Source organism: Centroberyx affinis, unplaced genomic scaffold (assembly GCF_046629955.1).
Source record: "Centroberyx affinis isolate AG114_WGS23_722 - 3 ecotype Tasmania unplaced genomic scaffold, CSIRO-AGI_Caff_v1 ptg000282l_1, whole genome shotgun sequence".
In the NCBI taxonomy this organism is placed as follows: domain Eukaryota; kingdom Metazoa; phylum Chordata; class Actinopteri; order Beryciformes; family Berycidae; genus Centroberyx; species Centroberyx affinis.
In genome coordinates this window covers 102,088-126,366 of record NW_027278961.1, presented here as the reverse complement: position 1 = coordinate 126,366, position 24,279 = coordinate 102,088, and the positions used below count along the sequence as shown (strand labels likewise).

The 24,279-nt window shown below is 44.4% G+C and overlaps 2 protein-coding genes across 2 annotated transcripts; one reads left to right on the top strand and one right to left on the bottom strand.

Annotated features, from left to right (window-relative positions):
• Window positions 1–162: 162 nt before the first annotated feature.
• On the top strand, window positions 163–11,692 carry LOC139639551 (uncharacterized). The gene is made up of 16 exons (XM_071513676.1): window positions 163–249; window positions 1,461–1,537; window positions 1,617–1,718; window positions 1,888–1,947; window positions 2,032–2,101; window positions 2,932–3,097; window positions 3,237–3,306; window positions 3,753–3,908; window positions 5,066–5,122; window positions 5,245–5,370; window positions 6,157–6,281; window positions 7,290–7,341; window positions 7,428–7,498; window positions 7,607–7,774; window positions 8,104–8,212; window positions 8,309–11,692. Exons 2-16 carry the CDS (start codon window positions 1,493–1,495, stop codon window positions 10,238–10,240), a joined length of 3,309 nt encoding a protein of 1,102 aa, XP_071369777.1. The 5' UTR covers window positions 163–249; window positions 1,461–1,492; the 3' UTR covers window positions 10,241–11,692.
• A 1,437-nt stretch (window positions 11,693–13,129) lies between these two features.
• On the bottom strand, window positions 13,130–23,864 carry tmem240a (transmembrane protein 240a). The gene is made up of 4 exons (XM_071513846.1): window positions 23,808–23,864; window positions 23,295–23,401; window positions 19,555–19,763; window positions 13,130–13,284 (listed from the first exon to the last, which is right to left on the bottom strand). Exons 1-4 carry the CDS (start codon window positions 23,862–23,864, stop codon window positions 13,130–13,132), a joined length of 528 nt encoding a protein of 175 aa, XP_071369947.1.
• Between the last annotated feature and the right edge of the window lie 415 nt (window positions 23,865–24,279).

Sequence of the window (24,279 nt, the reverse complement as noted above, 5' to 3'; positions counted from 1 at the left end):
GAGGGTGAAGCACCGAGACTCTGCAGCCTACTAGCCCACACTAGAGCATAATGTCGTGGCTCTTCGGCTGGAGGAAGGGCTCCGGGACGCCGCCGGCGGAAGACCAGACAGCGGCTGGAGGAGAGGCAGGGGGAGCGCCGGGGGCTCCGGGCGGTGCGGGGGGAGACAAACCCAGGGACAAGTGGAGCAACTTTGACCCGACTGGACTGGAAAGAGCTGCAAAAGCTGCGAGGGAACTTGACAAATCACGTGCGTAACGATTTAATCAAGATTTAAAACGTGTTTGTATTTCATTGTTTGTCGGTTGGGTCATTTGCAAATTATTATTTTTTGGTACGTTAAGTTCTCTTGTCCAGTATGCCGAACTCCATATAATATCCTGTATTGTAATGTTGCCATGCCTGTTGGCAAAATAACATACGTCGAAGAACATTATGTAAGACCATTCCTGAATGGTTAAGACCTACTCTTTAATTCGGCATACACCTGTTACACCAAAAAACATTATTTTAATAGAATTTCAACTTTTAAAATTGCTTCCCCTGTTATTACCACAATCTTCTGCTAGCAAGAAACACCGTACAGGGCAGGAGAGCATTGTGAACCATTTCTGAGTTTTTTGTTTGTTTGTTTGTTTTTTTAAGGACTGCTTGATGCATTGGACTTTTCCAGAAAACCTTTAACGATTCGCAACAGGTCTAAAGTCACGAGGCCCGTGTGTTTCCCCGATAAGCAAGGCAGTGTAAAATTGGCAGATTTTTGAATGGAGTTTGGCGAGACAAACGGAACATTCTTGTAAATTCTTTAATTTGGCGCACACCCGCTACAAAGTATCAAGTTGGATCAAACGGCACGTGCATACTTCATATTGACCTACACCAACGAGGGTCATACAACGTTTGTCCTGCACGAGCCTGCAGCAAAGTTCGGGAGCTTTGGTGGGCGTGTCAGAGAATAAAGAGGAACAAAGTGTCCTTGGGAGCTCCACTCCTCCTGTCCCACATGTTCAGATCACATTCCCTCCATGTCAGTGTGTGCAAAAGAACATGTTTACCGCAGGTCGCTTTATGTGGGTATATTTTTAGCCAGTGGGTGTCAAATAGCCCATGCTATGTTTCAAGGAAGACCTCTATACTGTATTTGAGAAATAGAGGGATTAATGCAAAACCAGGCAGCAGGGATATTTTGGAGGGTAAACTCAAATGCACTTTACATATCTTTTTCAGCTGATGTAAGTCTTAATGATGTAAATTCATCATAGACATCAGAGTAAATAGTATCCAACATTGTTTAATTATATGAGGATAGGCTTTTAACGAGAAAAAACATGATGCTTTTCTGAAAGTATGAGTTTTGTTTACACTGGTGTTTGTTTTGGCCCATGATGATCAAACTGGAGCTCATTGTTTATTCACCTTTTTTTTTTAAATCTACCACTACATCACTGTCTGGAACTATAGGCCATGCCAAAGAAGCTCTGGATCTGGCTCGTATGCAAGAGCAGTCCGTACAGCTGGAGCATCAGAGTAAAGTGAAGGTAGGTAGGAGTGTGTGTGTGTGTGTGTGGGGGGGGGGTAGGTGGTTAACGTGACTAACCCAGTCGAACTCCCCAACAGGAATACGAGGCGGCTGTGGAGCAGCTGAAGGGAGAGCAGATCCAGGTCCAGGGGGAGGAGAGGCGGAAAACACTTGCTGAGGAGACCAAGCAAAACCAGGCAGTATGGACTTAGCTGCTGTTCACTTCTTATAGTGCAACATGATATGTGTGCACAAGGATTACAGGCTTCCCTCTCATTCATCCACATTCCCCTCTGGTCTCCATTGTCCAAATTTCAATTGTAAGTAATCGGTTTTTGATTGATCCATTCTTTTGTGCATCTCCTCTAGAGGGCACAGTATCAAGACAAGCTGGCCAGGCAGAGGTATGATGATCAGCTCAGGCAACAGGTAATCTTTTTGAAGTGACATTGTTCATGAATATCAAGTATCAATACGTGAATGGAGTGTTTATCGTGCGTTGTTCACTCGCAGCAACTCCTCAACGAGGAGAGCCTCCGCAAACAAGAGGAGTCGGTCATGAAGCAGGAGGCTATGAGGAAAGGTACAAGAAAATACTCGCACTTGCCCAGATTCGGGTCAAATAATACCTACATATACCTTTTTATGGTTTTTCAGAAGAAGTATACCAAGGCGCCATGGCTTGCAGAATGTTGCAGCCATTTATTGAGGCAAAACTACAATGTTTTGTTTTATCTGCGAGTCAAATTGTCTTGGTATCCTTTTTGATATTCACTTCTAACCCTGACAACCAACCGTGCTCATTGTTTTATCCTACTTAAAGGTGCAATACGTAAGATTTTTGCTGCCCCATAGCACCAAATGGCTATAATATATCTGGGGGGGTGTTGACAGGGTTGTTGATTTAATACCAATGACTCAGCGATTTCAAGCAAGAGCTGAGATTTCTGGCTCTCAAACCTCACTTTCTGACCTGTACTGTTTTGGAATAATAACTCCCCACCCATTGGAGTTCCAAGACATTTTCAAAGTAGGTCAATAAAAGTCAAGGATTGCACTAAAGCCCAAACCTTAATCTGTGTAAAGCCTGACATCTAATGGTAAATTGCCATCTGCTATTGACTCGTCTTTGGTGCCAGGTGATGTCACCGTCTGTTGTACTCTAGAAGGTGACATCACTTGGCACCAAAGATCAGCAAATAGCAGATGGCAATTGCAGTAGCATTGTTACCATTATATGTCAGGCTTTACACAGGTTTGGGTTTAGTGACTCTTTAATGCCCCTTTAAGTGCCAGCAAGTTTAGGCACTCAGAGGAAAGGAATTTCTAAGTCAGTTCAGTCTAGTTTCCAAGTGTTTTGCATGCAGTGCTTCATTCACAAGGCTGAATCCCGCCCGCCTCTTTCCCACCTAGCCACCATCGAGCACGAGATGGACCTGAGGCACAAGAACGAGCTGCTCCGCGTCGAGGCGGAGGCCAAGGCCCGCGCCAAGGTGGAGCGGGAGAACGCCGACCTCATCAGGGAGCAGATCCGCCTCAAAGCTGCAGAACACAGACAGACCGTCCTGGAATCGATAAAGTGAGGGTGGAGAGAGTAACCGGAATGTTCTCTTCTAGTGTCTGTCTGTCCTGTCGTTTATTTCTGGTCGGGTGCAGCGGTGTCTGCAGCTGCCATAATGGAGGCAGCCGGTGTGATAATCGCGCTTTGTTCCCGGCAGGACGGCAGGAGCAGTGTTTGGGGAGGGATTCAAGGCCTTCGTCTCCGACTGGGACAAACTCACAGCCACGGTAAGACAAAGGCAGACCTGTCCCCGCTTTGTCACATCTCGCCTGCTGAGGATTATACAAGATCTTCATCTACAGACAAGGAAACAACGGTCTTTACTAGGGATGGGACGATATATCGAAATTCAATGTATGGCGATACAAAAATGTGACGATGCGTATCGTGGGGCAGAAAAATGACCGTCCTAATTATTATTTGCACTTATGTAATGATAGTTGTTGTTTACATTCTAGCAGCCAATGCCATCGCTAGAACAATTTGTGGCTCAGAAATAAACAGAATTCTGCACAGTCACACTTTGTTGTCATTGAACTTTTTATTTATTACATCGTATCGTGGTTGTAATCAATCGTGAACCCCATATCGCGTATCATGAGATAAGCATATCATCCCGTCCCTAGTCTTTACATTTGATATAGGTTTGAAAACGAGTGTGTTTTCTCTGCAGGCCGCTGGCTTGACCCTGTTGGCAGTAGGAGTGTATTCTGCGAGGAATGCCACGGGGGTGGCCGGGCGCTACATAGAGGCTCGCCTAGGCAAACCCTCGCTGGTCCGGGAGACCTCCAGGATCTCTGCTGGGGAGGCCGTCAAACACCCCATCAAGGTACAACTAGATGCCAGTTTTTAAAGCTTTTATTTGATTTGCAAGAAAGTTTGTGGAAAGATTGGTCATGGGAAGGAAGAACTGATTAAATTTTCACACCGATTAACACCATCAAACTGTGGCCGATCAGCAGACAGAAGAAGAGGCAAACCCTCCATTATTGGCCCAATCAAACAACATGGGGCCCCTGGAGAGCTCATTTCCGTTTTAGATAGAACCTCCCTGGTAATTTTCCCAAAACTTGGTAGAGGGCCAGCTCTAATAACTACTGAACAGGTATAGTGCTGATTGGAATGTGAACAGGCAGATCTCATGTCCCATTTCAGGTCCAGTCATGAAAATGTGAAACAAGTTGGTAATGTGGAATGGAAGAAATTATGAACTTTTGGTGAAAATCTGACATGTGGAACTGGCATATATTGACAATTGCATAGGCGGGGGTATGAGCTCTACTGAGTGCCAACCTAGCTATTTACTGTAATGCAAGTCTGCATTTGTAAAGTTGTAAAGTCCCCTTAACTGCGGTGAATTAATTTAGCCTGTCTGGGCATTGTTTATCAGTCAAATAGTTTCCCCTACATGAGTAGCCTGTGATACGGCTGGATCACAAGGAAATGTTCGCCGCCCATCATGTTGTTTTACTCGACGTTTTCTCCATCAGCCTGTAACAGCTGGTAGCACAGCAGATGTAGCTCCTGACAACAAATGGTTTCAGTGGATTTGTTCATTCAGCTGTCACCTACAACACATCGCGCTAATCCTTCCACATGGACCGAACTTGGGAGACTTATTTATAGAGCAGAAAATGAAAACCAAACCTACGTGATAGACGAGAAACTGTCGGAAAGCTGAATTTCAGTCATTGATTGGTGTTTTAAAAATACTCAAAGTGAAGTAGCTTCTCTGTATATAATGTGATTGGATGAGGCTGTGTGTTTGATCTGGTGTAAGAAATCCTATTTATAACCACTCACAAATCAGACATTATTCCTGCGACCGGTCGTGTAGTTAAGTGGTTAACGTGATTTGTCGGCCAGTAAAAATGAGTAGTTGTGCCTCCGCTAATGTAGCCGTAACCCGCTCTGGCCTCGTTTATAATGGAGATGCGGAGCCAGCCTCTCTACAATTTGTTTCCTTCCTCTTTTTTTTTTTTTTAGACGACCAAGCGTCTGAGAAGCAGACCCCAGGACGCCTTGGAGGGTGTGGTTCTTAGTGTGAGTGATTTTTACATGGTTTACGATTGGTATTCATTTATCTTACATGTCGAGTTCCAATTTAACGCCACTCGTGCTTTCTTCGTATTTTGAACGCCGTCCTTGTCGTCCGCGTCACACAGCCGGCTCTGGAGGAACGTGTGAGGGACATCGCCATCGCCACTCGCAACACGAGGCAGAACAAAGGCCTGTACAGAAACATCCTGATGTACGGACCACCTGGGACTGGAAAGACACTCTTTGCCAAGGTAGAACTTGGCGATAACTTGTCCAATACCTGATGTAAGACACAGTATACTAGTGGTATATGGGGATGCCAGGTCAAAGTACAGTGTTTCCAATTGTCCTTTAAAGTAATAATCCGCAACATTTTTATATAAATGAATGAATTTGGCTACTCACTACTAGGGCTGGGCGATATGGTTGAAATCAATATCATGATAATCATAAGGATTTTTCTCTATCAATATATATATATATGTCACGATATGGTTCATGTATGCAAAATCACGTTAAATAATCAAATTAATGTTCATCTCATTGAACCGAATGGTAATGTTAGGTGTGATGTCAAACAAAACAGAAATATTCAAATAATATTCCTACCATACCTCATTTTATCAGAGTTTTTAAGTAACATTTGCTTGTCATCATCAATTTAGACAGCAGAAATGTGTGTCATGATATTAAAATATCTTCATATCATCACGATATGATTCCACTGAAAGACGATAAACGATAATATTGAATTGTCGCCCAGCCCTACTCACTACTACTACTACCTTTACACATGTTTATGACCAAAAATGTCGCTAAAATAAAAAAATGATGGATCTTGCAGGTTACCACTTTAAAATGCTCATATATACATCGTTTTTGATTTTAGGAAACATATGAATTCTGAGAAAATCCTTTATTTCATGTAGTTGTAATGCAGTATATTTTCAGCATATGAATAATAAGTCACGGCTGTTTTTTTTTGTTTTTTTCACCACTCTTACGTTCTGATCCATGGTCCTCACATTGCATTTCAGAAACTGGCCCTCCATTCAGGCATGGACTACGCCATCATGACGGGTGGGGATGTGGCACCCATGGGACGGGACGGAGTGACTGCCATGCACAAAGTCTTTGACTGGGCCAGCACCAGCAGGCGGGGGTAGGACACTTTTCACCGACTCCATTAGCGCTCACTGAATTAACACTGTATATCTTGTGTTTAACGATGTCTCTGAAAGTTCAGTAGTGGAGACTTGTTAAATACTGCTATACTGCAAATGTCAGCTTGTTGGTAGTGCTGCTGCCAGCTTTAAAATCTGGATTTGGGTGCGTCGAGGTACATGCCGGGACACAAATCCACCTCGCCTGTCCACGCTTGGTATGTGTGTGTGTTTGGTAGGGCGCTGTCAATCACTGTCAGTTCATTTGAGTCGAACTAAAGGATACGTTATGGATGATTTTAATCGGTCGGTCCTCGGCCTAGGTCAGAGGAGGTAAGGTAGAGCCAGGAAACGCAGTGTCAGGAAAAGACAAGGCAGAGTATATGGATCTTCACGTTTTCAGAAGAGGAAAAAAGGTAGGATATAGACTTGGCTGGTAGCTTCCAGGTTAGATGCCTACAAGCTACAGCTAAAAACTTCATGTTTCCAAATGCAAAATGGCTTGTTAGACATTTTTCTTTAAAGATGTTGAGCTTTGCTTAAGTCAGTATAATGCTGGATCACTGTAAACAAAATGTCACTATTTCTCTTCAGTGTGCCAGCTGGTTAGTCAGTTTGCTACTGAAGTATATCATGTCAGGTTCATCCTCCCATTCAGCTCTATTTATGTGGGCTGCTGAACATTAAATGCAAATACTAATTCTGTTCACATGAAACGTCTATATTATTTTCTACTTCAGACATTGTTTGCCTTAAACGTGAGAAAATATGTGTAAAAATGTATTTTGAATTTGTGCCTCTGTATATGTTACTAATGCATAGTAGACAGACTGCTGTTCGAAGTGTTTACAATGCTGCTCTATTTACACCCATGTATGTTCATGTGAAATTGCACCAGATTGATGCATTTTGCTGAAATGTAAAAAAGGCTCTGTAGCTTCCTCTGGTCAGAGCCCCCGGTGAAGTTATTAACCTCATTCTGTTTGATGTTCTCTGATCCTCTGTAGTCTCCTGCTGTTTGTAGATGAAGCGGATGCGTTCCTGCGTAAGCGAGCCACTGTGAGTTCAGCAGCAGAGCCATATGCATGATGATCATGGTATGTGTTTTAATCATATATTCATGACTCATGATTTCTGCATTGCAGGAGAAAATCAGCGAGGACCTCAGAGCCACCCTCAACGCATTCCTTTACCGCACCGGGGAGCAGAGCAACAAGTCAGTATCTTACATTATTCAATGTGCGCGGCGGTGCATGAAAAGGTCATTGCCGTGACTGAAAAGGTCACCGGCTGGTTGTTAGTAAATCCCGTTTTCTCTCCTCAGGTTCATGCTGGTGCTTGCCAGTAACCAGCCAGAACAGTTTGATTGGGCCATAAACGACCGTATCGATGAGATTGTCAACTTTGCCCTGCCAGGGCTGGCGGAGAGGGAGCGATTGGTGCGCCTATACTTTGACAAATTTGTGCTGGGTCCCGCCACAGCAGGGAGACAGTGAGTATACTCGTTTCAGCAATAGTGCTCCTGCTATTTCTGTGTTGCAGAAGTGATTTATTCCAGCGAGGAAAACATTGGTCCCTAGGGGCGCCTTGCTAGCTCAAGTTGCATAATGACATGCATAATGTGTTCAGTCCTGACACTGATATGGTGCCTGAGTCTTACACACTGCTTTCATGAAATGGTGTTTAAGTCCTCTGGGAGTAGTACAGTAACTGTATCAGATCGCGTTGGCCAGTTGGAAACATTTTAATATATAGATGATCAATGATAGGAAACAAGTTAAGATCCCAAGGCTGACTTACTCCTTTGCATTAACTCAACAGGAGACTGAAGTTGGCTCAGTTTGACTATGGACAGAAGTGTTCAGACATTGCAAATCGAGCAGAAGGCATGTCTGGTCGTGAAATCTCCAAACTTGGTGTGGCCTGGCAGGTGAGTAGAGAGGACTATTGACACAACATATGACATTGATTAGAAGAAAAATTCAAAGCCAATCCTCTTTTTTTTTTTTATTTGTTTTTCTCGAAGGCTGCGGCATACTCCTCAGAAGATGGAGTTTTGACCGAAGCAATGATTGACTCAAGAGTTGATGACGCCATCAAGCAGCATGCACAGAAAATGGATTGGCTGCTGATGGAAGCAGGGGAAGGGGTTGGCAAGATCGGAGTAGTTCTCCCTAAGGAAACAGCCGCAGCAGCTACCCTTGGGTTTACAGCCCAGGAAGCTGCTTCACTTGCCCAAACTGAAGATACAGCCCCAACCATCCAACAAGTCCTTCCACTGGTCGAGGCCGTGATCACCAGTGCCCAGGCAGCAACGGCAGCTGAACCAGTGGAGGTGGAAGCAGATGCTATCCTCAAAGAGGCAGCCACCTTGGTTAAAGAGAGTGAAGTTGCTGCTTCTGTTGTTGCTGAGACAACTGCAGTAGCTCCAAAATTCGAAGAGGCAGAACCAATCGAAACCATTGTTGAGACGGCCAGTGCTGCCCCATTGGTGCAGGAGATTGAGACCATCAAGGATCTGACTGAAGAGGTTCCTGTGGCATCTATAGTTACAGAGACTGTTGTGCACGAGGTGAAGGAGATGACCACCGAGGTGCAAGAGGCTGAGGCCCTCCCGGCCTCCACTGTCCAGGAAACTGCTGAGGCCATTGTCTCTGATGTTGTGCAGGAGCCAGAGGCTACAGTGCCTGCAATCTCTCAGGAGACCGTTGTCCAAGAATCTGAGTCAGCAGCCACCTCTGATGGTGTAGTAACTGAACCCATCACTGCTGCTGAGGTGCTAGCAACTGATGCTGTGAAGGAGGCACAGGCAGTTGCAACCAGTGTTGCTCAAGTGGCAGAATCACTGACAACCATTGTTAAGGAGGCTGAGGCCATAGCAACTGATGTGGCTAAGGTAGCTGATGTTGTAGTAACCATGGCAGAAGAGATGGAGGCGGCAGTCACCAAGGAGGTTGAAGCTATGGAAGGTGAGGTTGCCTTGGAAGCTGAATCTAAAGCACCAGAGGTTACTAAGGAGGCTGAGGCAGCAGTGACAGATGTGGTGAAGGAGACGGAGACTGTGGAGATTGTGACCGAGGTTGAAGCCGTAGCAACAGAGATTGCCAAGGAGGTTGAAGCTGCAGCAACAGAGATTGCCAAGGAGGTTGAAGCCGTAGCAACAGAGGTTGCCAAGGAAGCTGAAGCCGTAGCAACAGAGTTTGCCAAGGAGGTTGAAGCCGTAGCAACAGAGGTTGCCAAGGAAGCTGAAGCCGTAGCAACAGAGGTTGCCAAGGAAGCTGAAGCCGTAGCAACAGAGGTTGCCAAGGAAGCTGAAGCCGTAGCAACAGAGGTTGCCAAGGAAGCTGAAGCCATAGCAACAGAGGTTGCCAAGGAGGTTGAAGCTGTAGCAACAGAGGTTGTCAAGGAGGCTGAAGCCGTAACACCAAATATTGGCAAGGAGGTGGAGACTGTGGCTACAGAAGTTGCCAAGGAAGCTGAAGCCGTAGCAGCAGAGGTTGCCAAGGAGACTGATGCCATAGTAACAGAGGTTGCCAAGCAGGCGGAGACTGCAGCTACAGAGGTTGCCAAGGAAGCTGAAGCCGTAGCAACAGAGGTTGCCATGGAGTCTGAGACTATAGCTACAGAGGTTGTGAACGAGCCTATTACTACTGAGGTTGCTAGCGAGAAAGCTGAAACCATAGCAACAGAGGTTGCCAAGGAGGTAGAGGCTGTAGTAACTGAAGTCACTGAGGAGGCAGACACAGCAGCTATTCCTGACATAGCAACAAAAGTTGATGCAGACACTGTTGTTTCAAAACACTCAGAGACACATGAAAGTCCAGCCACCAAGCAGTCAGTTGCCACTCAAACTGCCAACACTCAGGAGGCTGAAACCAGCAAAACTGAGGACCCTGCTTCAAACAAACAGAATGGAGATGGTGACAAACCACCAGCCCACCCTAGTCCTAAGAAATGATTTCAGTGATAAAACAAGCACTTGGTATCTTTAATGAAATTTTGACAATTAAAGATATTGTATGAATATGCTATTGTGATTGTAGGACTGTTGGTATTCTCAAACACTCATGCCTTATTCCAGAAGTTTTGAAAGGGAGAAGTTTGAAACATTCACCTTGAATTCCCTCTGCTCCCCTATATCCCCTATGCTATAGTCATGAGCTAATCTTGCATTGCCATAACTCTCTAAACTCTTGTCATAATCTTTCTTCTGGGGCCAGAGCCTAGTCGGCAGCTGACAGGAACTTTTCAACATCCTATTAAAATTTTATATCACATGAGACTGTGCCACAGTCCATAAGTATGATACCATTCTGTATGGGCTGATCCCACCTGTGGCACTTCTCTTCTATCTGTAACCCTTTGTGATTCCCTGAGAATTTTGTGAGAATTCTGTTAATACAAAATTCCGAGCTGCTGATGCCGTGGACAAAAACGGTATTAGGTGGATTCAGTTTATTCTACGGTTTCTACGGAATTGCAATGTGTCCATGGCATAGAAATGGGATAAAGAGATAAACTTGGGAATTGTGGTGTCGGCGCACATTCTCATGCTGTTAAGTTTAACTTGAATTATCAGTGCTTGAAAGCAAAGTCAAACTAACCAGAAGATAGTTGGTACATCTGAACCTGTCATCGCTGACTAGGTTTGGTGGTGGTATATTCTTCCAGTTTGGGATCTACATGTGGGAGAGTGTCTAGAGCTGATATTGTGCATTGTCTTTTCACACATTGTTTAGGACAGAATGAAATGCCAGTAATAAAGTGTTTCAAAGTTTTTTGTAAAAATGGCTGGGGTTTTAACTCTGTAGTATCTCATTTTGGTGGGACATTTTTGGTTAGGGTTAGAGACATAGAGACATCACCATGTGTCCTGTCAAAGTGTCCATGAGAAAGACACTGAACACCTACCTGCGCACCCATAAGTTGCTCTGGGTAAGAGTGCAAGCTAAATCACTACATTTTAAAAGGAGTTTGGGAACAATTCAACAGTCCGAGGAATCCATATTCACTGTTGGACAGGGTTTTTTTTGACAACTTTCTTCATTAATGATTGCAAATGGGCACAATTCTTAAAAATCAAGACTATGGGCACAAAAGCTATCATTGATGTAGTTTATATATATGTCCAAACTATACTAATTCTAATGGAGTAGAATCTGAAAATGACATCAGGCAATATTAGGGTCTATGTAACAAACACAAAGTCCTACCAAGGTGAAATATAGTTTCAAATTCCCTCACTGCCACTAGAACTTGTCATAATGTAGCACTAGATAATATTGGAGGGCTTTTGACGGTAGTAGATTGCATCAGGATGTTATTGACATTGTTAGTCATTTCAAAAGTGTTGTTAGTCAGTGCTTATGAAATTTCCATGTCAATTACAATAAAACAGACTCTGAAGTTGTCAGCGGGACCTCGCTTCATAATCTGTCTATTGTTTCTGCTGAAATAAACCCCTTCGGTATGAGACCGGCGTTCTCACATCGCCGATAAGCTGGGAATGACACAATCAAACATCAGAGGTCACTGTTGTGCTTCAATGGCACTTTTAATAAAACAGACATTTCATCCTCACAACAGCAATGTCTGGACAGAGAGGGCGAGGGGGGGGGCCGGGCGAGGGTTCCCTCTGCTGATAGGCTGGTTGCTCCTGATAAGTGTGAGGGAATTGGATGTAGCAAATTGAACTGTGCCGCTGAACACAGCGTCGGGAAGACGGAGGGGGAGGGGGAGGGGGAGGGGAGGGGGGGGAAAGCTCTGAACTGTCTCCGTCTCATCTTGGCTGGCATGAATGTCTCCTCCCGCGTCTCAACAAACAAGGATAATACAGCAGAGAGAACCCAGACCGCAAGCACAGACACACTCCCCTCCCCCTCACATATTTACAGGAAAAAATTAATACATTCATTTAATTCACTAAGTAACAAAGCTAATTAATCCGTGTTTTTAGCTGAAATCACATGGTTTCACATCCAGTTTTCAAACAGACTCGTCTCTCCCGTCGCATTTCCACTATCTCCCCCACACAGCCCGCCATCGGGTTTTCTACTGATAAACGACTCACACAAAAATCCCCCCCCCACCCCCTCCCCGACACACACCCCTCCCTTTGAAGACTTAAATCCCACTTGCCCCGTATTTATAACTATGTACAGAAGCAGCAGTCTAACCGTTTCATCACAAAAAATGTTGAAACCCACCCCCCCCCCCTCCCCGCCCCAAAGAAAGCCCCCCTCACCCCCACCCCCCTCCCGCCCTGATAGAGAAAAAAAATAGTCGTGACACCCCGGTCTTAACCGCCCCGTTCCATACGCTGCCCACATCTTACCCTGTTCTAAAAGAGCATGCCAAGTTTTTAACAATGAACACAGAAAATGTCTCTATACAGAAAAAACACCCTTAAAAATGTTTTGTTTTTTTCTTCTTCTTCCTCCTCCCCCACAATGGTGGACATGGACATAAGACAAGATTTCAGTGGCAAACAAATAATCATCATCTTCCTCCGTTTTTTTTTTTGGAGTTTCCGGTTGTTTCAGTGCTGATGGGCGCCTGGGGGGGGGGGGTTTGTCGTAAGAAAATCCCGCCATTTGGTGGGGGTGGGGGTGGGGGGGTTTAAGGGGGGGGGGCCACGTTATGAACAAGTGGGAGGGCAGTTTTCCAGGGTCTCTGAGGCAGCAGTTGGCCATGGGGCAGTTTGGGGGGTGGTGGAGAGGAGGGGGTGGGGTGGGGGGGGGGGGGGGGGTGTTTAGAGAGGGGAGGAGATGGGGTTTGGATTGGGGGGGGGGGGGGGGATGTAGTGTTGGTTTTTTGTTGGGGTTTTTTTTTTTTTTTTTTTTTAGAGTCAGAGGTGGCGGGGACTGGGGTGGCCGTTGTGGTAGAGCTTCTGCTTGATGTGGACCATGTTGCCGCTGGAGTCCTCCAGCTGTCGGAGCTGGGCCCGGCGACGGAGGTCTCGAAGGTTGCAGAACTGGGGCAGCCACGACCAGGAGGGGGTATCTGAGGGGGGAGGGACAACAAGAAGCGACAGAGGGGTCAGAGGGGGCAGTATCAGGGTCAGGACGATATATCAGTTGGGTGATGTATCGAGCTGTAAATATCTGATATCAGCCAATCAGTGTCGTCCGCCTCTGATATGATGGATATGATGCAGTTTGATTGATATTTACTGTAAAATTGATCAATACTACATTTTCTGTCTATGGGAAGCCCTTAACCTGAATAGATACAAATGAGACAGTTTGATCAGATTCCACACAAGTAGTCTGAGTTTCAATGGAGAATTTTAGTGTCCCATGATGGTCTAAAAATGCGGTTTCAAAGGCTTTTCCACCCTGATGAGAATAAAATTCTGGAGGAAACACTGAATACATTTTTGGCATTTTATAACATGGAAATGGTCAAATTCAAAGATATTGAATAGCGGCACAAAATATTGTCTATCAGCAGCTTCAATCTAGAAATATCGGTATCAGTCGGCCTTCAAAAACTCATTGGTCAAACCCTGGTGAATATTCTAAACTAGATCAGGCATCATCAGTGCAGGGACTCGGACTCGGAGGCCGGACCGCTTTATTCTCACGCATCTCGAATTCAGCACCTAACAATCATTTGAAATAGTTTCCGCCCCAATATTTCGAGCCAAAAAAACGACCCGCCGGTGAAACCCACGCATGAGGCCTGCGGCGTAAAGGTGACTTATGAGCTCCACAGAGACCTCAACCCCCCGGGGGGAAAGCCGGTCTATATCTTTAACATGTCGTCCAGCCGCCGGCTTAACCGTGGCTTTAACAACTTTTAATTCCGGGAAGTAGGGGGTGAGCGTTTTTTACAGTGAGGGCAGAAATGACAGAAACCGGATAAAAGATTGGAGCGTTGAAATATTGGAGGAGAAAAGGAAAATGGCATCAATCTCTTCAAGTGCGTGGCGTGCCCTTGATTCTCCACACTTGGGTTTGGGACTTTGCACATATGTCATGGCTATATTTCTTTACCACAAAAGATTTTCACAATGGACACCGACCAAACCCCCATTTTATAGAGTGCAATAAGCAACGCCGCTCACTTGCCAAGCGCACCATTCTGTCTTCGACCAATCAACCACCATCTGTGTGTGTGTGTGTGTGTGTCTGTTCCGAGCGTCACGGTATAAGAGGCCGACCCGCCGCGAATCGGTGACTGGACTGAAATGAACCGGGATTTCATGAATGCGAGGTGGAGGAATGGCGGAGCACGGATTTGTGTCTTGTCAGGCTATAAGCTGGAGCCGGCGAGGCGGAGCGAGGTCCGCTGAGACCAGAGAGAAAGACAGAGAGAGAGAGAGAGAGAGAGAGGGGAGAGCCCCAGACAGCAAACCCAGTAGCAAATGGCCCTGCTGGAGGATTGGGGGGGGGGGAGGAGGAGGAGGAGGAGGAGGAGGAGGAGGAGGGAGAGAGTGAGTTATTTATAGCCGTGAATGGGTGTGCAATCCACAAGGACTGTTCTGAAGGGTATCCAAAGGAAAAAGAGGCAACCAAGACAGGTTTCTCTCATTTGAATAAAAGGATGGAGAGAGATGGAGATGGAAGTCTGGAGAAAAATCAAAATGATAATGCAATGCGGAAAAATTGGAAGGGGGGGGGGGGTGTGTGGGGGATGTGAAGACACAATTGTAAAAGCTCTTTTGAAGGGAAGGGCGGGGAAAGAGGGGGTGGGGTGGGGGGGGGGGGGGGGGTAAATGGTGAATGCCAAGTCATCATTTTTCTTTTTTGTTTTGTTTTATATTGGTTTTTTCTTCTATTTCTCTTTTCCCCAGGTGTCTTTGCAAAAGACACACCGGCGCGAGGGTGAATAAATCAGATATTCATGTCAAATCAACCGTAAAGGGAGGAGGGGAAGGGGGAAGGAGGGTGAGGGGGGTGGGGGGGGGGGGACTAGTTGCAGAAGGATGCATTGTAAAGGAAATGGCCAGGAGTAGATTCAATAACTGAACAGGGCGGGGGAGAGGGAGGAGCTATAGATGGAATTAGGAAGGAAGGAAAAAAAAAAAAAAGGCAATGGGAATCAATGCGCATCTCCATGCAGTGTGTGTGTGTGTGTGTGTGTGTGTGTGTGTGTGTGTGTGTTTCTCCCTCACTCGCTATTCCAGCTGCTCTCTCTCATTCTATTTATAGCTCCGGAGGAGAGAGCTAGTGTGTGTGTGTGTGTGTGTGTGTGTAGGTGGGGGTGGGGATGTGACAGTATCTCCACCCTACCCCCCCCCCCCCACCTCCTCCTCCTTCACCCCCCCCCCCCCCCCCTTCCTCCCCACACTGTCAGCCTCACCTTCACTCCTCATCTCGGGGAGGCTAAACGAGTCTGACCTAGCATCAACGTCACAGCCGACACACACACACACACACACACACACACACACACCAGCGGAGCGGGGCATTCCCCTCCCAGTACAAAAAGAAGAAGCCTATATCCCCCCCACTCTATAACTGGTGCTAATGAATATGGATGTTCCCTCTCTGGGTGGTTTTTTTATGTTGATGTATTGTTGCACAGTGTGCTAATGCGCTGGAGAAAACCCCCATCGCCTCGCTCGCTGCTGCAAAATGAAAGTTTTTCCACACCTGAATCTAACCAGCATCAGCTCACACACTGACCAAATGAAGAGGCATTTACCATCTTAAAACCCCCATATTTGTTCATTTTCCCTTCATTCCATGTGTTTGATTTCTACCGATTCAGTGAAGAATGAATCCTCCTATTCTTTGATACCATGCCCTTTCTGCCTGTGGAGCTTTTTTTTTCCACGGCGGGCCAAAATATATCCAGGTCACACATCACCTAGTTTAGCATTATTCTTAAAGCGGAGGATCCAGGCCACCTCCGCAACACAGGCCCGTTCTGACATTGAAGTGCCGTACAGCGGAGAGCCGACGCCGACGGAATGCTCAACAAGGGTTTGACCAATATGGGGTTTATGAAGGCCGATATTTCTGCCGATAGACGGTATTTTGCGCTGATATTCAACGCCGTTTTCATGCGGGAAAAAAGCCAAAAATGTATTCAGTGTTTCCCCTCAGAATTGTATTCTTGTCAGGGTGGAAAATCCTCTGAAACAGCATTTGGACCATCATGGGACACTAAAAAATCAAATTGCATCATATCCATCATATGAGATGTGGATAACACTTGACTGGCTTATATCTGATTTGTATCCCCAAACTGATATATTGGTCTAATTCTACATTCAACATGTATACATGAGGACATATGACAGAAGAAGGTGAGTGGACAAAGAAGGGTCTTCTGACACTTTCACATAGACAATATCGGCTAACTGTAAACCACTTGTTCTGTTTTATTAAATCAGCCGGATTTTTCTTTCATTAAAGCAACATCCATCCTTCATCCGTCTTTTTGAGACAAGAGGAGACAGCGGAAGGAATGAAACCGATATTTCAGCAGCAACAGTGACAGGAGACAGGAAATTAAGCGGCAGCCCTATTACATGAAGTGGGGTTTAAACACATGGTACAGTACATGGTGCCGTATCATGTTATTAAAACGGGCGGATAGAACTGCACATATCCAAATGTGCACATTCTGTACATATGGAGGGTTATCTGCCTCTGTGAAGTCAATACATTGACAAGGTGTTTATTTTTATCTACACACCTGTGCACTTTCTGTACATATCTATGGCTTCTGCAGACCTGTTAATGTGAATACAACGCACATTTTGCACATCATGTGTATGTGCTGGAAATGAACATCTATTTTCTTCATATATCCTTCTCATTGTTATATACTGATATTTTTATAATTGTTCCACTTATTTCTGTTATATTTTCATATGGTACATATTCTACACTCTTTCTTTGCCTTAGTAAGTTTTAGTGCTGTTATTTTGCTCACCCTCATCATGCTGAAGCAGATCAGAGTTTTAGTTACACAAGCATTTCTGGGAGCGAGAGCTGCTGAAATAGGCTAATATCGGGTTGAGTTAAAGTCACATTGAAATGGCATTTTGACAGCATCTTGCTTCCTTAATGTGATGTATTTCCTGTTGAAACAGGATATTGAGGAGAGACATAACATGAGGAGGGAAAGTGTAAACCAATGGGATATCAGTCAGGGAGAGAAAGGCAGCTATATTTGATGGGAGGGGCGGGATTGTTCAAAAATCAGTAATGATATTATTTGTTGGAATTTTTATTGTACACAATGAGGTAGCCACTAAAGATACACTGTTTTCCAAAATTTTGAATTTTTTTGGCATTTATTGTTAAATAGTTGTATATTATGACATGGAAAATTGAGACAAGGTCTTTCATTTTATTGTGACTTTAAACCTCAATGGGTGGAACCAAGAACCACATTTTTCTGACTAACATTAGACCGTAAAACCCAGTAAAAAGGCCCAGTAAAAAGGTAAGGGGTAAGGGGTAGGAAGCTAATATTATGAAGCCTCGTGCTCTACTACTAACTGAAAAAAATGCAATCTAGCTGTACAAAGATATCTAGGTTAGCTAGTTAGCCTAGCTGACCTTCCAAGTTCAAACCGGTTCAAACAAGCCATACTAGCCTATAGTTATCTAGGTAAGCTAGTTAGCTAGCTGCTGACCTTCCAACATCATAAATGCCATAGTTATGAATGAAAGAAAACAAAAAATCATTGACATTTATATTTGTAATATTTTTCAGTTCCTTCTTTGCCGTTCAAGTTTGCCACTTGGCTAACTTGCACTCTGAAAACATTTTTTATCCGTTGAGGTTTAACTCAATCAACAAGTTTAGCTTTTTTCCGCCTCCATGTTTGTAGAACTAAAATTTCGATCTGTAACACACTAATCCTTACTTTTTCTCATTCTTTTTATTCATACATTTCTACTTAACATGTTTTAGTGTGGTAATTGTCAGTTGCATATGTTTATATGGCCTCCATTAGCTCTATTCTCTCTTAATATTCTGTTTTTCTTTGCTATATCCTTTTACAGCTTTGCTGCTGCAACGACCCAATTCCCCCACAGAGATCATTAAAGTTTCATCTTGTCTCAGCATAATGTTGATACTGAGCTTTGGTGTTGTATCAGTCGTGGCTTGAAATACAGACTAGGATGTCACAAAACATTTAATATTTTTTGATCCGGTCTGCTGACAGACTCACAAATGTCAGTTCCACTATCAGACTCAACACTACAATTTCACTTCTATTTTTTAGATTCAATATAATCACAGTTCTCAAAAAGGAGATTTTTCTTGGGCATTTTTTTTTAAAATCAATTTCCCATAATTAAAGAGTTGAATATGTTCAGAACACAATTATTACACTTTGTGATAGCTGGTGCTTATAAAAATTACACATTATTTACTTTATTGTTCCTGCTGTTTGCTGAAAACAAAAGCAAAAAGGATTATCAGTGAAATAATGCTCACGGTATTTAAGGCTCTCCAGACAACATGACAGCACTTCATATTGTGTTTTATCTGGACTAATACCTATGAATCATCACACAGTTGGAAGGTTTTTGGCTGCGATTCTCCTAGAGGTCGCAGTAAACTGAGGGAAAAAAAAAAAAAAAGCAGGCGAGAAGAGCCAGAAATGGGCCAAGCAATGGGGGGAAGGTCATTTTCCAGAGTTCCACCAACTGCTGCGTTAACTTGGCAAGCGCTGATACAGGCAGATACATGCTTACTGAGTGGATTATTAGGACTTCTATTTAAAATACACATATACAAATTTCTGCTAAAAAGACATTTCAATTTACGATCTGATACTGGGGAATCTGAAACTAGGGCAGTGTTCTTCAGCTACGGAAGAACTGTATCTCCAAGCAGTCACAATCAGTTTTAGCTGTACAGTTTAGTGCTTGGCGATAAACAGATCATGTTCACATATTCATTTAACATTTTATAAAGCCTTAATCTGTTTTACGCTTAATGTTATAACGCTGAATTACACAGCATTTGCTTGCGACTACACATTGTGATTGGCTGAGATGCGTTTCGCGAGTGATTATATCCGAATGTACACACTTGTACCTTTTAAGTATGTATCACACCGCCTGGTTTACATTTAATTTATTCACTCTGTTCCATGTAAGCAAGGATGTTTATTGCATAGAAATGGGGAACTAATTTTTTTATTGCCAGAAGGCCAAAATACAATTATTAACTGAACACTCAAAGCTTGTATCTTGGTTTAATGTTTGATACTATTGTAAAAATGTTGTATAAAAGCATAAGATTGTGCTACAATAGCGTTACTGGCCAGTAACTAACCACAGCCCAGCTTACCGTAGTATCGGCTGGCCCTCCAGGCCCGGACGGCGCAGTGTAGCACCCCGTCCAGCCACAGCAGCAGCCAGCTGATGCAGAAGCCCAGCAGGAGCCCTAGCATCAGGTCCATCTCCTGCTTGGTCACGCTGTCGCTCACAAAGTAGTTCTCCGAAGAGTCCACCAAGGAATGGTCGCCATCGTATGGGATCACATAGTGGACATGATGTCTAGGGGGGGAAACCGGACAGGGGAGGGCGAGCAGAGGGTTAGATGTACTGTATGAAAAAGTCTAGATCAATTTACTCCACCTGGACAGGCCCCTAAATTTACTCTTGAACTTACACTTTAGGTGCAAAACACTGCATATCTATTGTGGAAAGGCAACTATACAAATGTGCATTGCTTAGATATATTAAAAACACAAGTAAACATAGCTTAAAACGGGGGTTCTCAAACATTTTCATGTAATGGACCCTCTAAAAACACACATTAGGGCCATGGAGCCTCATTGGATAAGATTTAGTCCCAGGATTTTAGATGTTGATTTACTATTGAATTGCAGAACTGTCTGGGGAGATAATTGTGGTGAGAGTGAAACCCGTCATGAGAATAGTCATTCATACACATCCTCTAATTGGGATCATTTCTAGACAATCCTAAATTCTAGTGAAATTCAACTATTCCTCATTTTGTTGGAAAGCCCCTGAAACCCCTTCAAGCACCCCAGGACCCCACTTTCAGAACACTGGTCCAACAATAGGAAGCAGGCTTGTGACTGGAATGTCACCAGTTTGAATCCAACTATATCTTGTACACTAAATAAAAGTTTACAGAGATAAATACATGATCTAAAATGTACCAAGTGTGTAAATATAGGTCTTAAGTTATCTAATAACTATAGTAATATTACTGGGTACAGTGAATTTTACTTAATATCAGCAATTATTTTGCCAAAGGAGGCTTCTGTTAGTCGAATGTGATATCTCATTTTGGAATGAAACTCCTAATTTAGAACCAAAGACATGTACGGACTAAATATGCAATGCAATTTGAATCATTTTTCCATTAATCCACAGGGTGCATGACTGCTGCCAACTAGGTGTTCAGATCACACATAAATAGAGGAATTTAGGCAAAAAATAGTGAAATTAAGTCAATGTTAAGTAGATTTTGACAAAAAAAAAAGTCTTACATGGGAATTACTTTTGTAGTAAACCACTGATCAACAATCATCCATCCTTGCATTCATCATGCCACATTATTCAACACTGACTACATTCCACCAAGCGACCTCTGTCTTGTTAAAGAGACACCACCAGTTGATATGAAGCTAGTATCACAGCACGACACACTGGAAGTTTATAGAAGAAAGTGGTGGAAGTGTATATATAGCTGTAAAGTGACACACTTTGGCACATTACAGTGTGAGACAGGTGAAGGCATGCTGTTGGCTTATGTTCAATCCCCGTCACTGGAGAGGGCTGATAATAGCATTTGACTGATATGGGTTTTGAAGGCCAGTAGCAATAGTTTTTGGATTAGAGCTACTGATAGTCAATACTTTGTGCTGATATTCAACATTAAATTTGACCATTTTCTTTTTGATTTTGATATACTTCATTCATCCCGCTATGGGAATTCTCTTTTTGTCCTCTGGTTGGTGTGCAGGTAGGCATTATACTAATAATCTGTGACATTTTTCATATAAATAAATGCCTGTTTTGCTACTCTCTGATTGATGTAACACAATAGTGATCCAACCTATATCCAGTTCATGAAAGCTTTTACATTTGCTGTTCTAAACACCCGGTGTCTGGTAGCTCTTTCCTGAGAAAAATCCTCTGCTGCACAGGAAGTAATTTCTGGGTGGTTTGGAATAAATAGAAGAAGAAGAACTGGGTAGTTCGCATGAGCAGTGATAGCCACCGTGGCTGAACAGACAAGGAAAAGAAAAACTCAAACGGCATCAACAGAAAATCCAAGGAAAAGTCACAGGACCGCCCACACTGTCTGATGGACAGGTGATCTCTGGGAAGTGCAGTGCAGTATTAGTTTTGAAATTAAAATGTTCCCCCAGAATTGTATTCTTGTCAGGGTGGAAAAGCCTCTGAAACATTTAGACCATCACGCAACACTAAAACTCCCCATTGAAACCCAGGTTAATATTAAGAATCGCATACTTGTATGGAATACATCAGCAACATCCAAATCCGAGCACACACTACCAGACCACCAGACTAGCAGATGAAATGACAGTGGCTTTCTCCTCAAGTGTGATTAGGCGTCACGACACCTCCACACCACACGGACAGAAGGAAGGGCCAGGCGTATAGCGGAGCCCGAGCTCAGGTGCTTTATGCTGTTTATGTAGAAACAGATGACTGACTCTCATTCAGGAGCGTTTCCAGGTCAGTGAAAGACAATGTCTGGCCACAGCAGCCTGAAAACAGACGGCTTGGGCAGAGGTTTGGCCGCGGAGATTGTCCAGTTCCAGTATTTGAACAATCCCTATGCATCCACAGGTACTTGTAGGGGGGGGGAAATTAAATAAATTATAATATTCCAAGGTAATGCATCATCTCATCCCAAATCTTCTTCTCTGAAAATGCCGTTGCTTGAGAACTGTCTTGATTTGTCTATATCCCACCATGGGCTAAACCCTTAATGTGGGAGACAGGCCTTTTCCAGAGCCTGGGTCCGATTATTCCTCTGTGTCAAGTGTAATCTACCAGCACCTGATGATGACCCATTTCTGGATCTACAGCCTCTTAAAAACACTGTGGAGCCGGCCTCTTAATGCTGCTAATGAACAGCCAGGATACCCCCCCCCCCCACACTGCAGTATGAACACTATAGGTTTTTACTGTGTGTCTATTCAACTTATGCACTGATGAATAGTGACGAATCCCTGCCTAAAGTTACTCATCTGATCTGATGGCTCAGAGCATAACTAGGTTGCCTACATCTGGCTCTAATATCATAGGGGAATGTAGGTGTGGAAATCCTAAATCCTAGTCCAACACTGTTGCCATACCCTTGGGAAAGAGCAGAAAACACCCATCAGACCAGCAGAGGCCCACTTTGTGCTCATCCACACTTTTGCACATACAGCCTAATCCTACTTAGACCCCTGTTGCTGATGGAAATGCATGACAGCACTGATGGATTCTGGTTGAAAATGTTAACGAACCTCCTCTCAAACCTGGGCTACAAGCTGCCATGGAGGAATACGAGCTGTCATTGTGAGAGCAAACAGCAGGCAGCCTGGTCAGCAGCCCATACTGTCACCCCACAGCAGTCCTTAAGCCACGGCCACTTCACTCCCATAGTCATATGTTCACAATTGGCTCGGCAGGCTCATATTGCCACTGACAACATGCAGGCCTGTGGAAAACGCAAAAACGCACTTGATGCTCAGATTGTTTTTGAACGGCCCTATATTGCTCATAATTCATTACCTATTTATGGCTCCAACACACCTTCGTATGCAGCAAAACCGAAACCCCGGTAGCCCCGAAAAACACCGACACGATGTGTAAACGAGCTAAACGTTCTAAGCAGACAACCCGAATAAAATCACGGGGGACAAGCGTTATCCGGTTATTTGAGAAGACGGAGAGGCTTATATCAGCGCGGCTTTGCGGGGCTTCACCGCCAGAAATCTTCGAGGCCTCTTCAGCAATTAAGAATTGACGGGCAAAATAACACACAACACCACGTCCACCCCCAATATTGTATGAGAGGATGATGGCATTTACCTTCCACAGTTGCAGTGACAGACGCGGTCTTCCCCTCGTAGATGCGGTAAGATGTAGTTGTGAAAGCGATCCAGTAGTGCGTTCATGTCCATTAAACAGGCTATCGCCTGCAAAGAACCATTCCAGTCAGCTGGGACATGTCAGGCAATAGGCTAGGCTACTCTTACAGACAGCAAATGTTCTTTATTATAACGAGAAATAACAATTATCATAACAATAATGAAGAAAAGAAAATTGCCTTGGCAGATCCTCCCGATTCTAAGGGGGGAAACTCTTGCATCGAAACGGACTTAGATTATTTATTTATGACAGCAGGTAATTATAGGTAGGCTAACCTACTTCCACATGTCATTGATAGGCCTGCTGCAAGGTAGTTCCCCACAAAAAAAAACAGATGTGTTGTAGGATTTATGGCACGTTTGTAAGAATTTCTTTAAACATCGGCCTCAATTTAGTAAATGAGGATACAAAGAAAACCCCCCGGTAGGGCTGAGGTGGATGATGATGTCTTACCATTACAACTGAAGCACCAAGAATCATAAAAATCATGGTGGTTGTGATCATATGCATCAAAACTTCCAAACTGGCCGCCGTCCTGGTGCCCGGTTCTACCCGCGGCGGTGGAGACGCTCCGGCTGGGCTCTGGGCGCTCTGTCCCGGCAGGAGCCGCTCATGGAGCCGCCGCACCGCTCCTGGCTCCCCGTCCCTTTCAAACTGCCCGGTCTCCCTCCGTCTCCGTCTCCGGCTCCGGCTCCCGTCTCCGTCCCCCCCACCCCTACACACGGCAACGCGGCTCTCTCAGCCCCTCACTGCGTCCTCTCCATCCAAAAAAAAAAAAAAAAAAAATCTCCGCCGGTCGGATGCTGCCGCTGCCGCCCGCCGCCGCCGCTGCTGCTGCTGCCGGGTCCAACCGCGGTCCGGCTGCTGAGGAGGGGGTCCTATCCTGATTACTAATGCAAAGGTGATCTTTCCCCTTCTCCGGTGC

Bases quoted from the DNA above. Each gene is read 5' to 3' on its own strand.
- LOC139639551 (XM_071513676.1), top strand. From the start codon at position 1,493: ATGCAAGAGCAGTCCGTACAGCTGGAGCATCAGAGTAAAGTGAAG. The intron at 5,123-5,244 runs GTGAGTGATTTT...CGCGTCACACAG, and splicing joins TGGAGGGTGTGGTTCTTAGT to CCGGCTCTGGAGGAACGTGT. The intron at 6,282-7,289 runs GTAGGACACTTT...GATCCTCTGTAG, and splicing joins GCCAGCACCAGCAGGCGGGG to TCTCCTGCTGTTTGTAGATG.
- tmem240a (XM_071513846.1), bottom strand. From the start codon at position 23,864: ATGCATATGATCACAACCACCATGATTTTTATGATTCTTGGTGCTTCA. The intron at 23,402-23,807 runs GTAAGACATCAT...GGTTCTTTGCAG, and splicing joins TTGGTGCTTCAGTTGTAATG to GCGATAGCCTGTTTAATGGA. The intron at 13,285-19,554 runs GTAAGCTGGGCT...CTCCCCCCTCAG, and splicing joins GAGGGCCAGCCGATACTACG to ATACCCCCTCCTGGTCGTGG.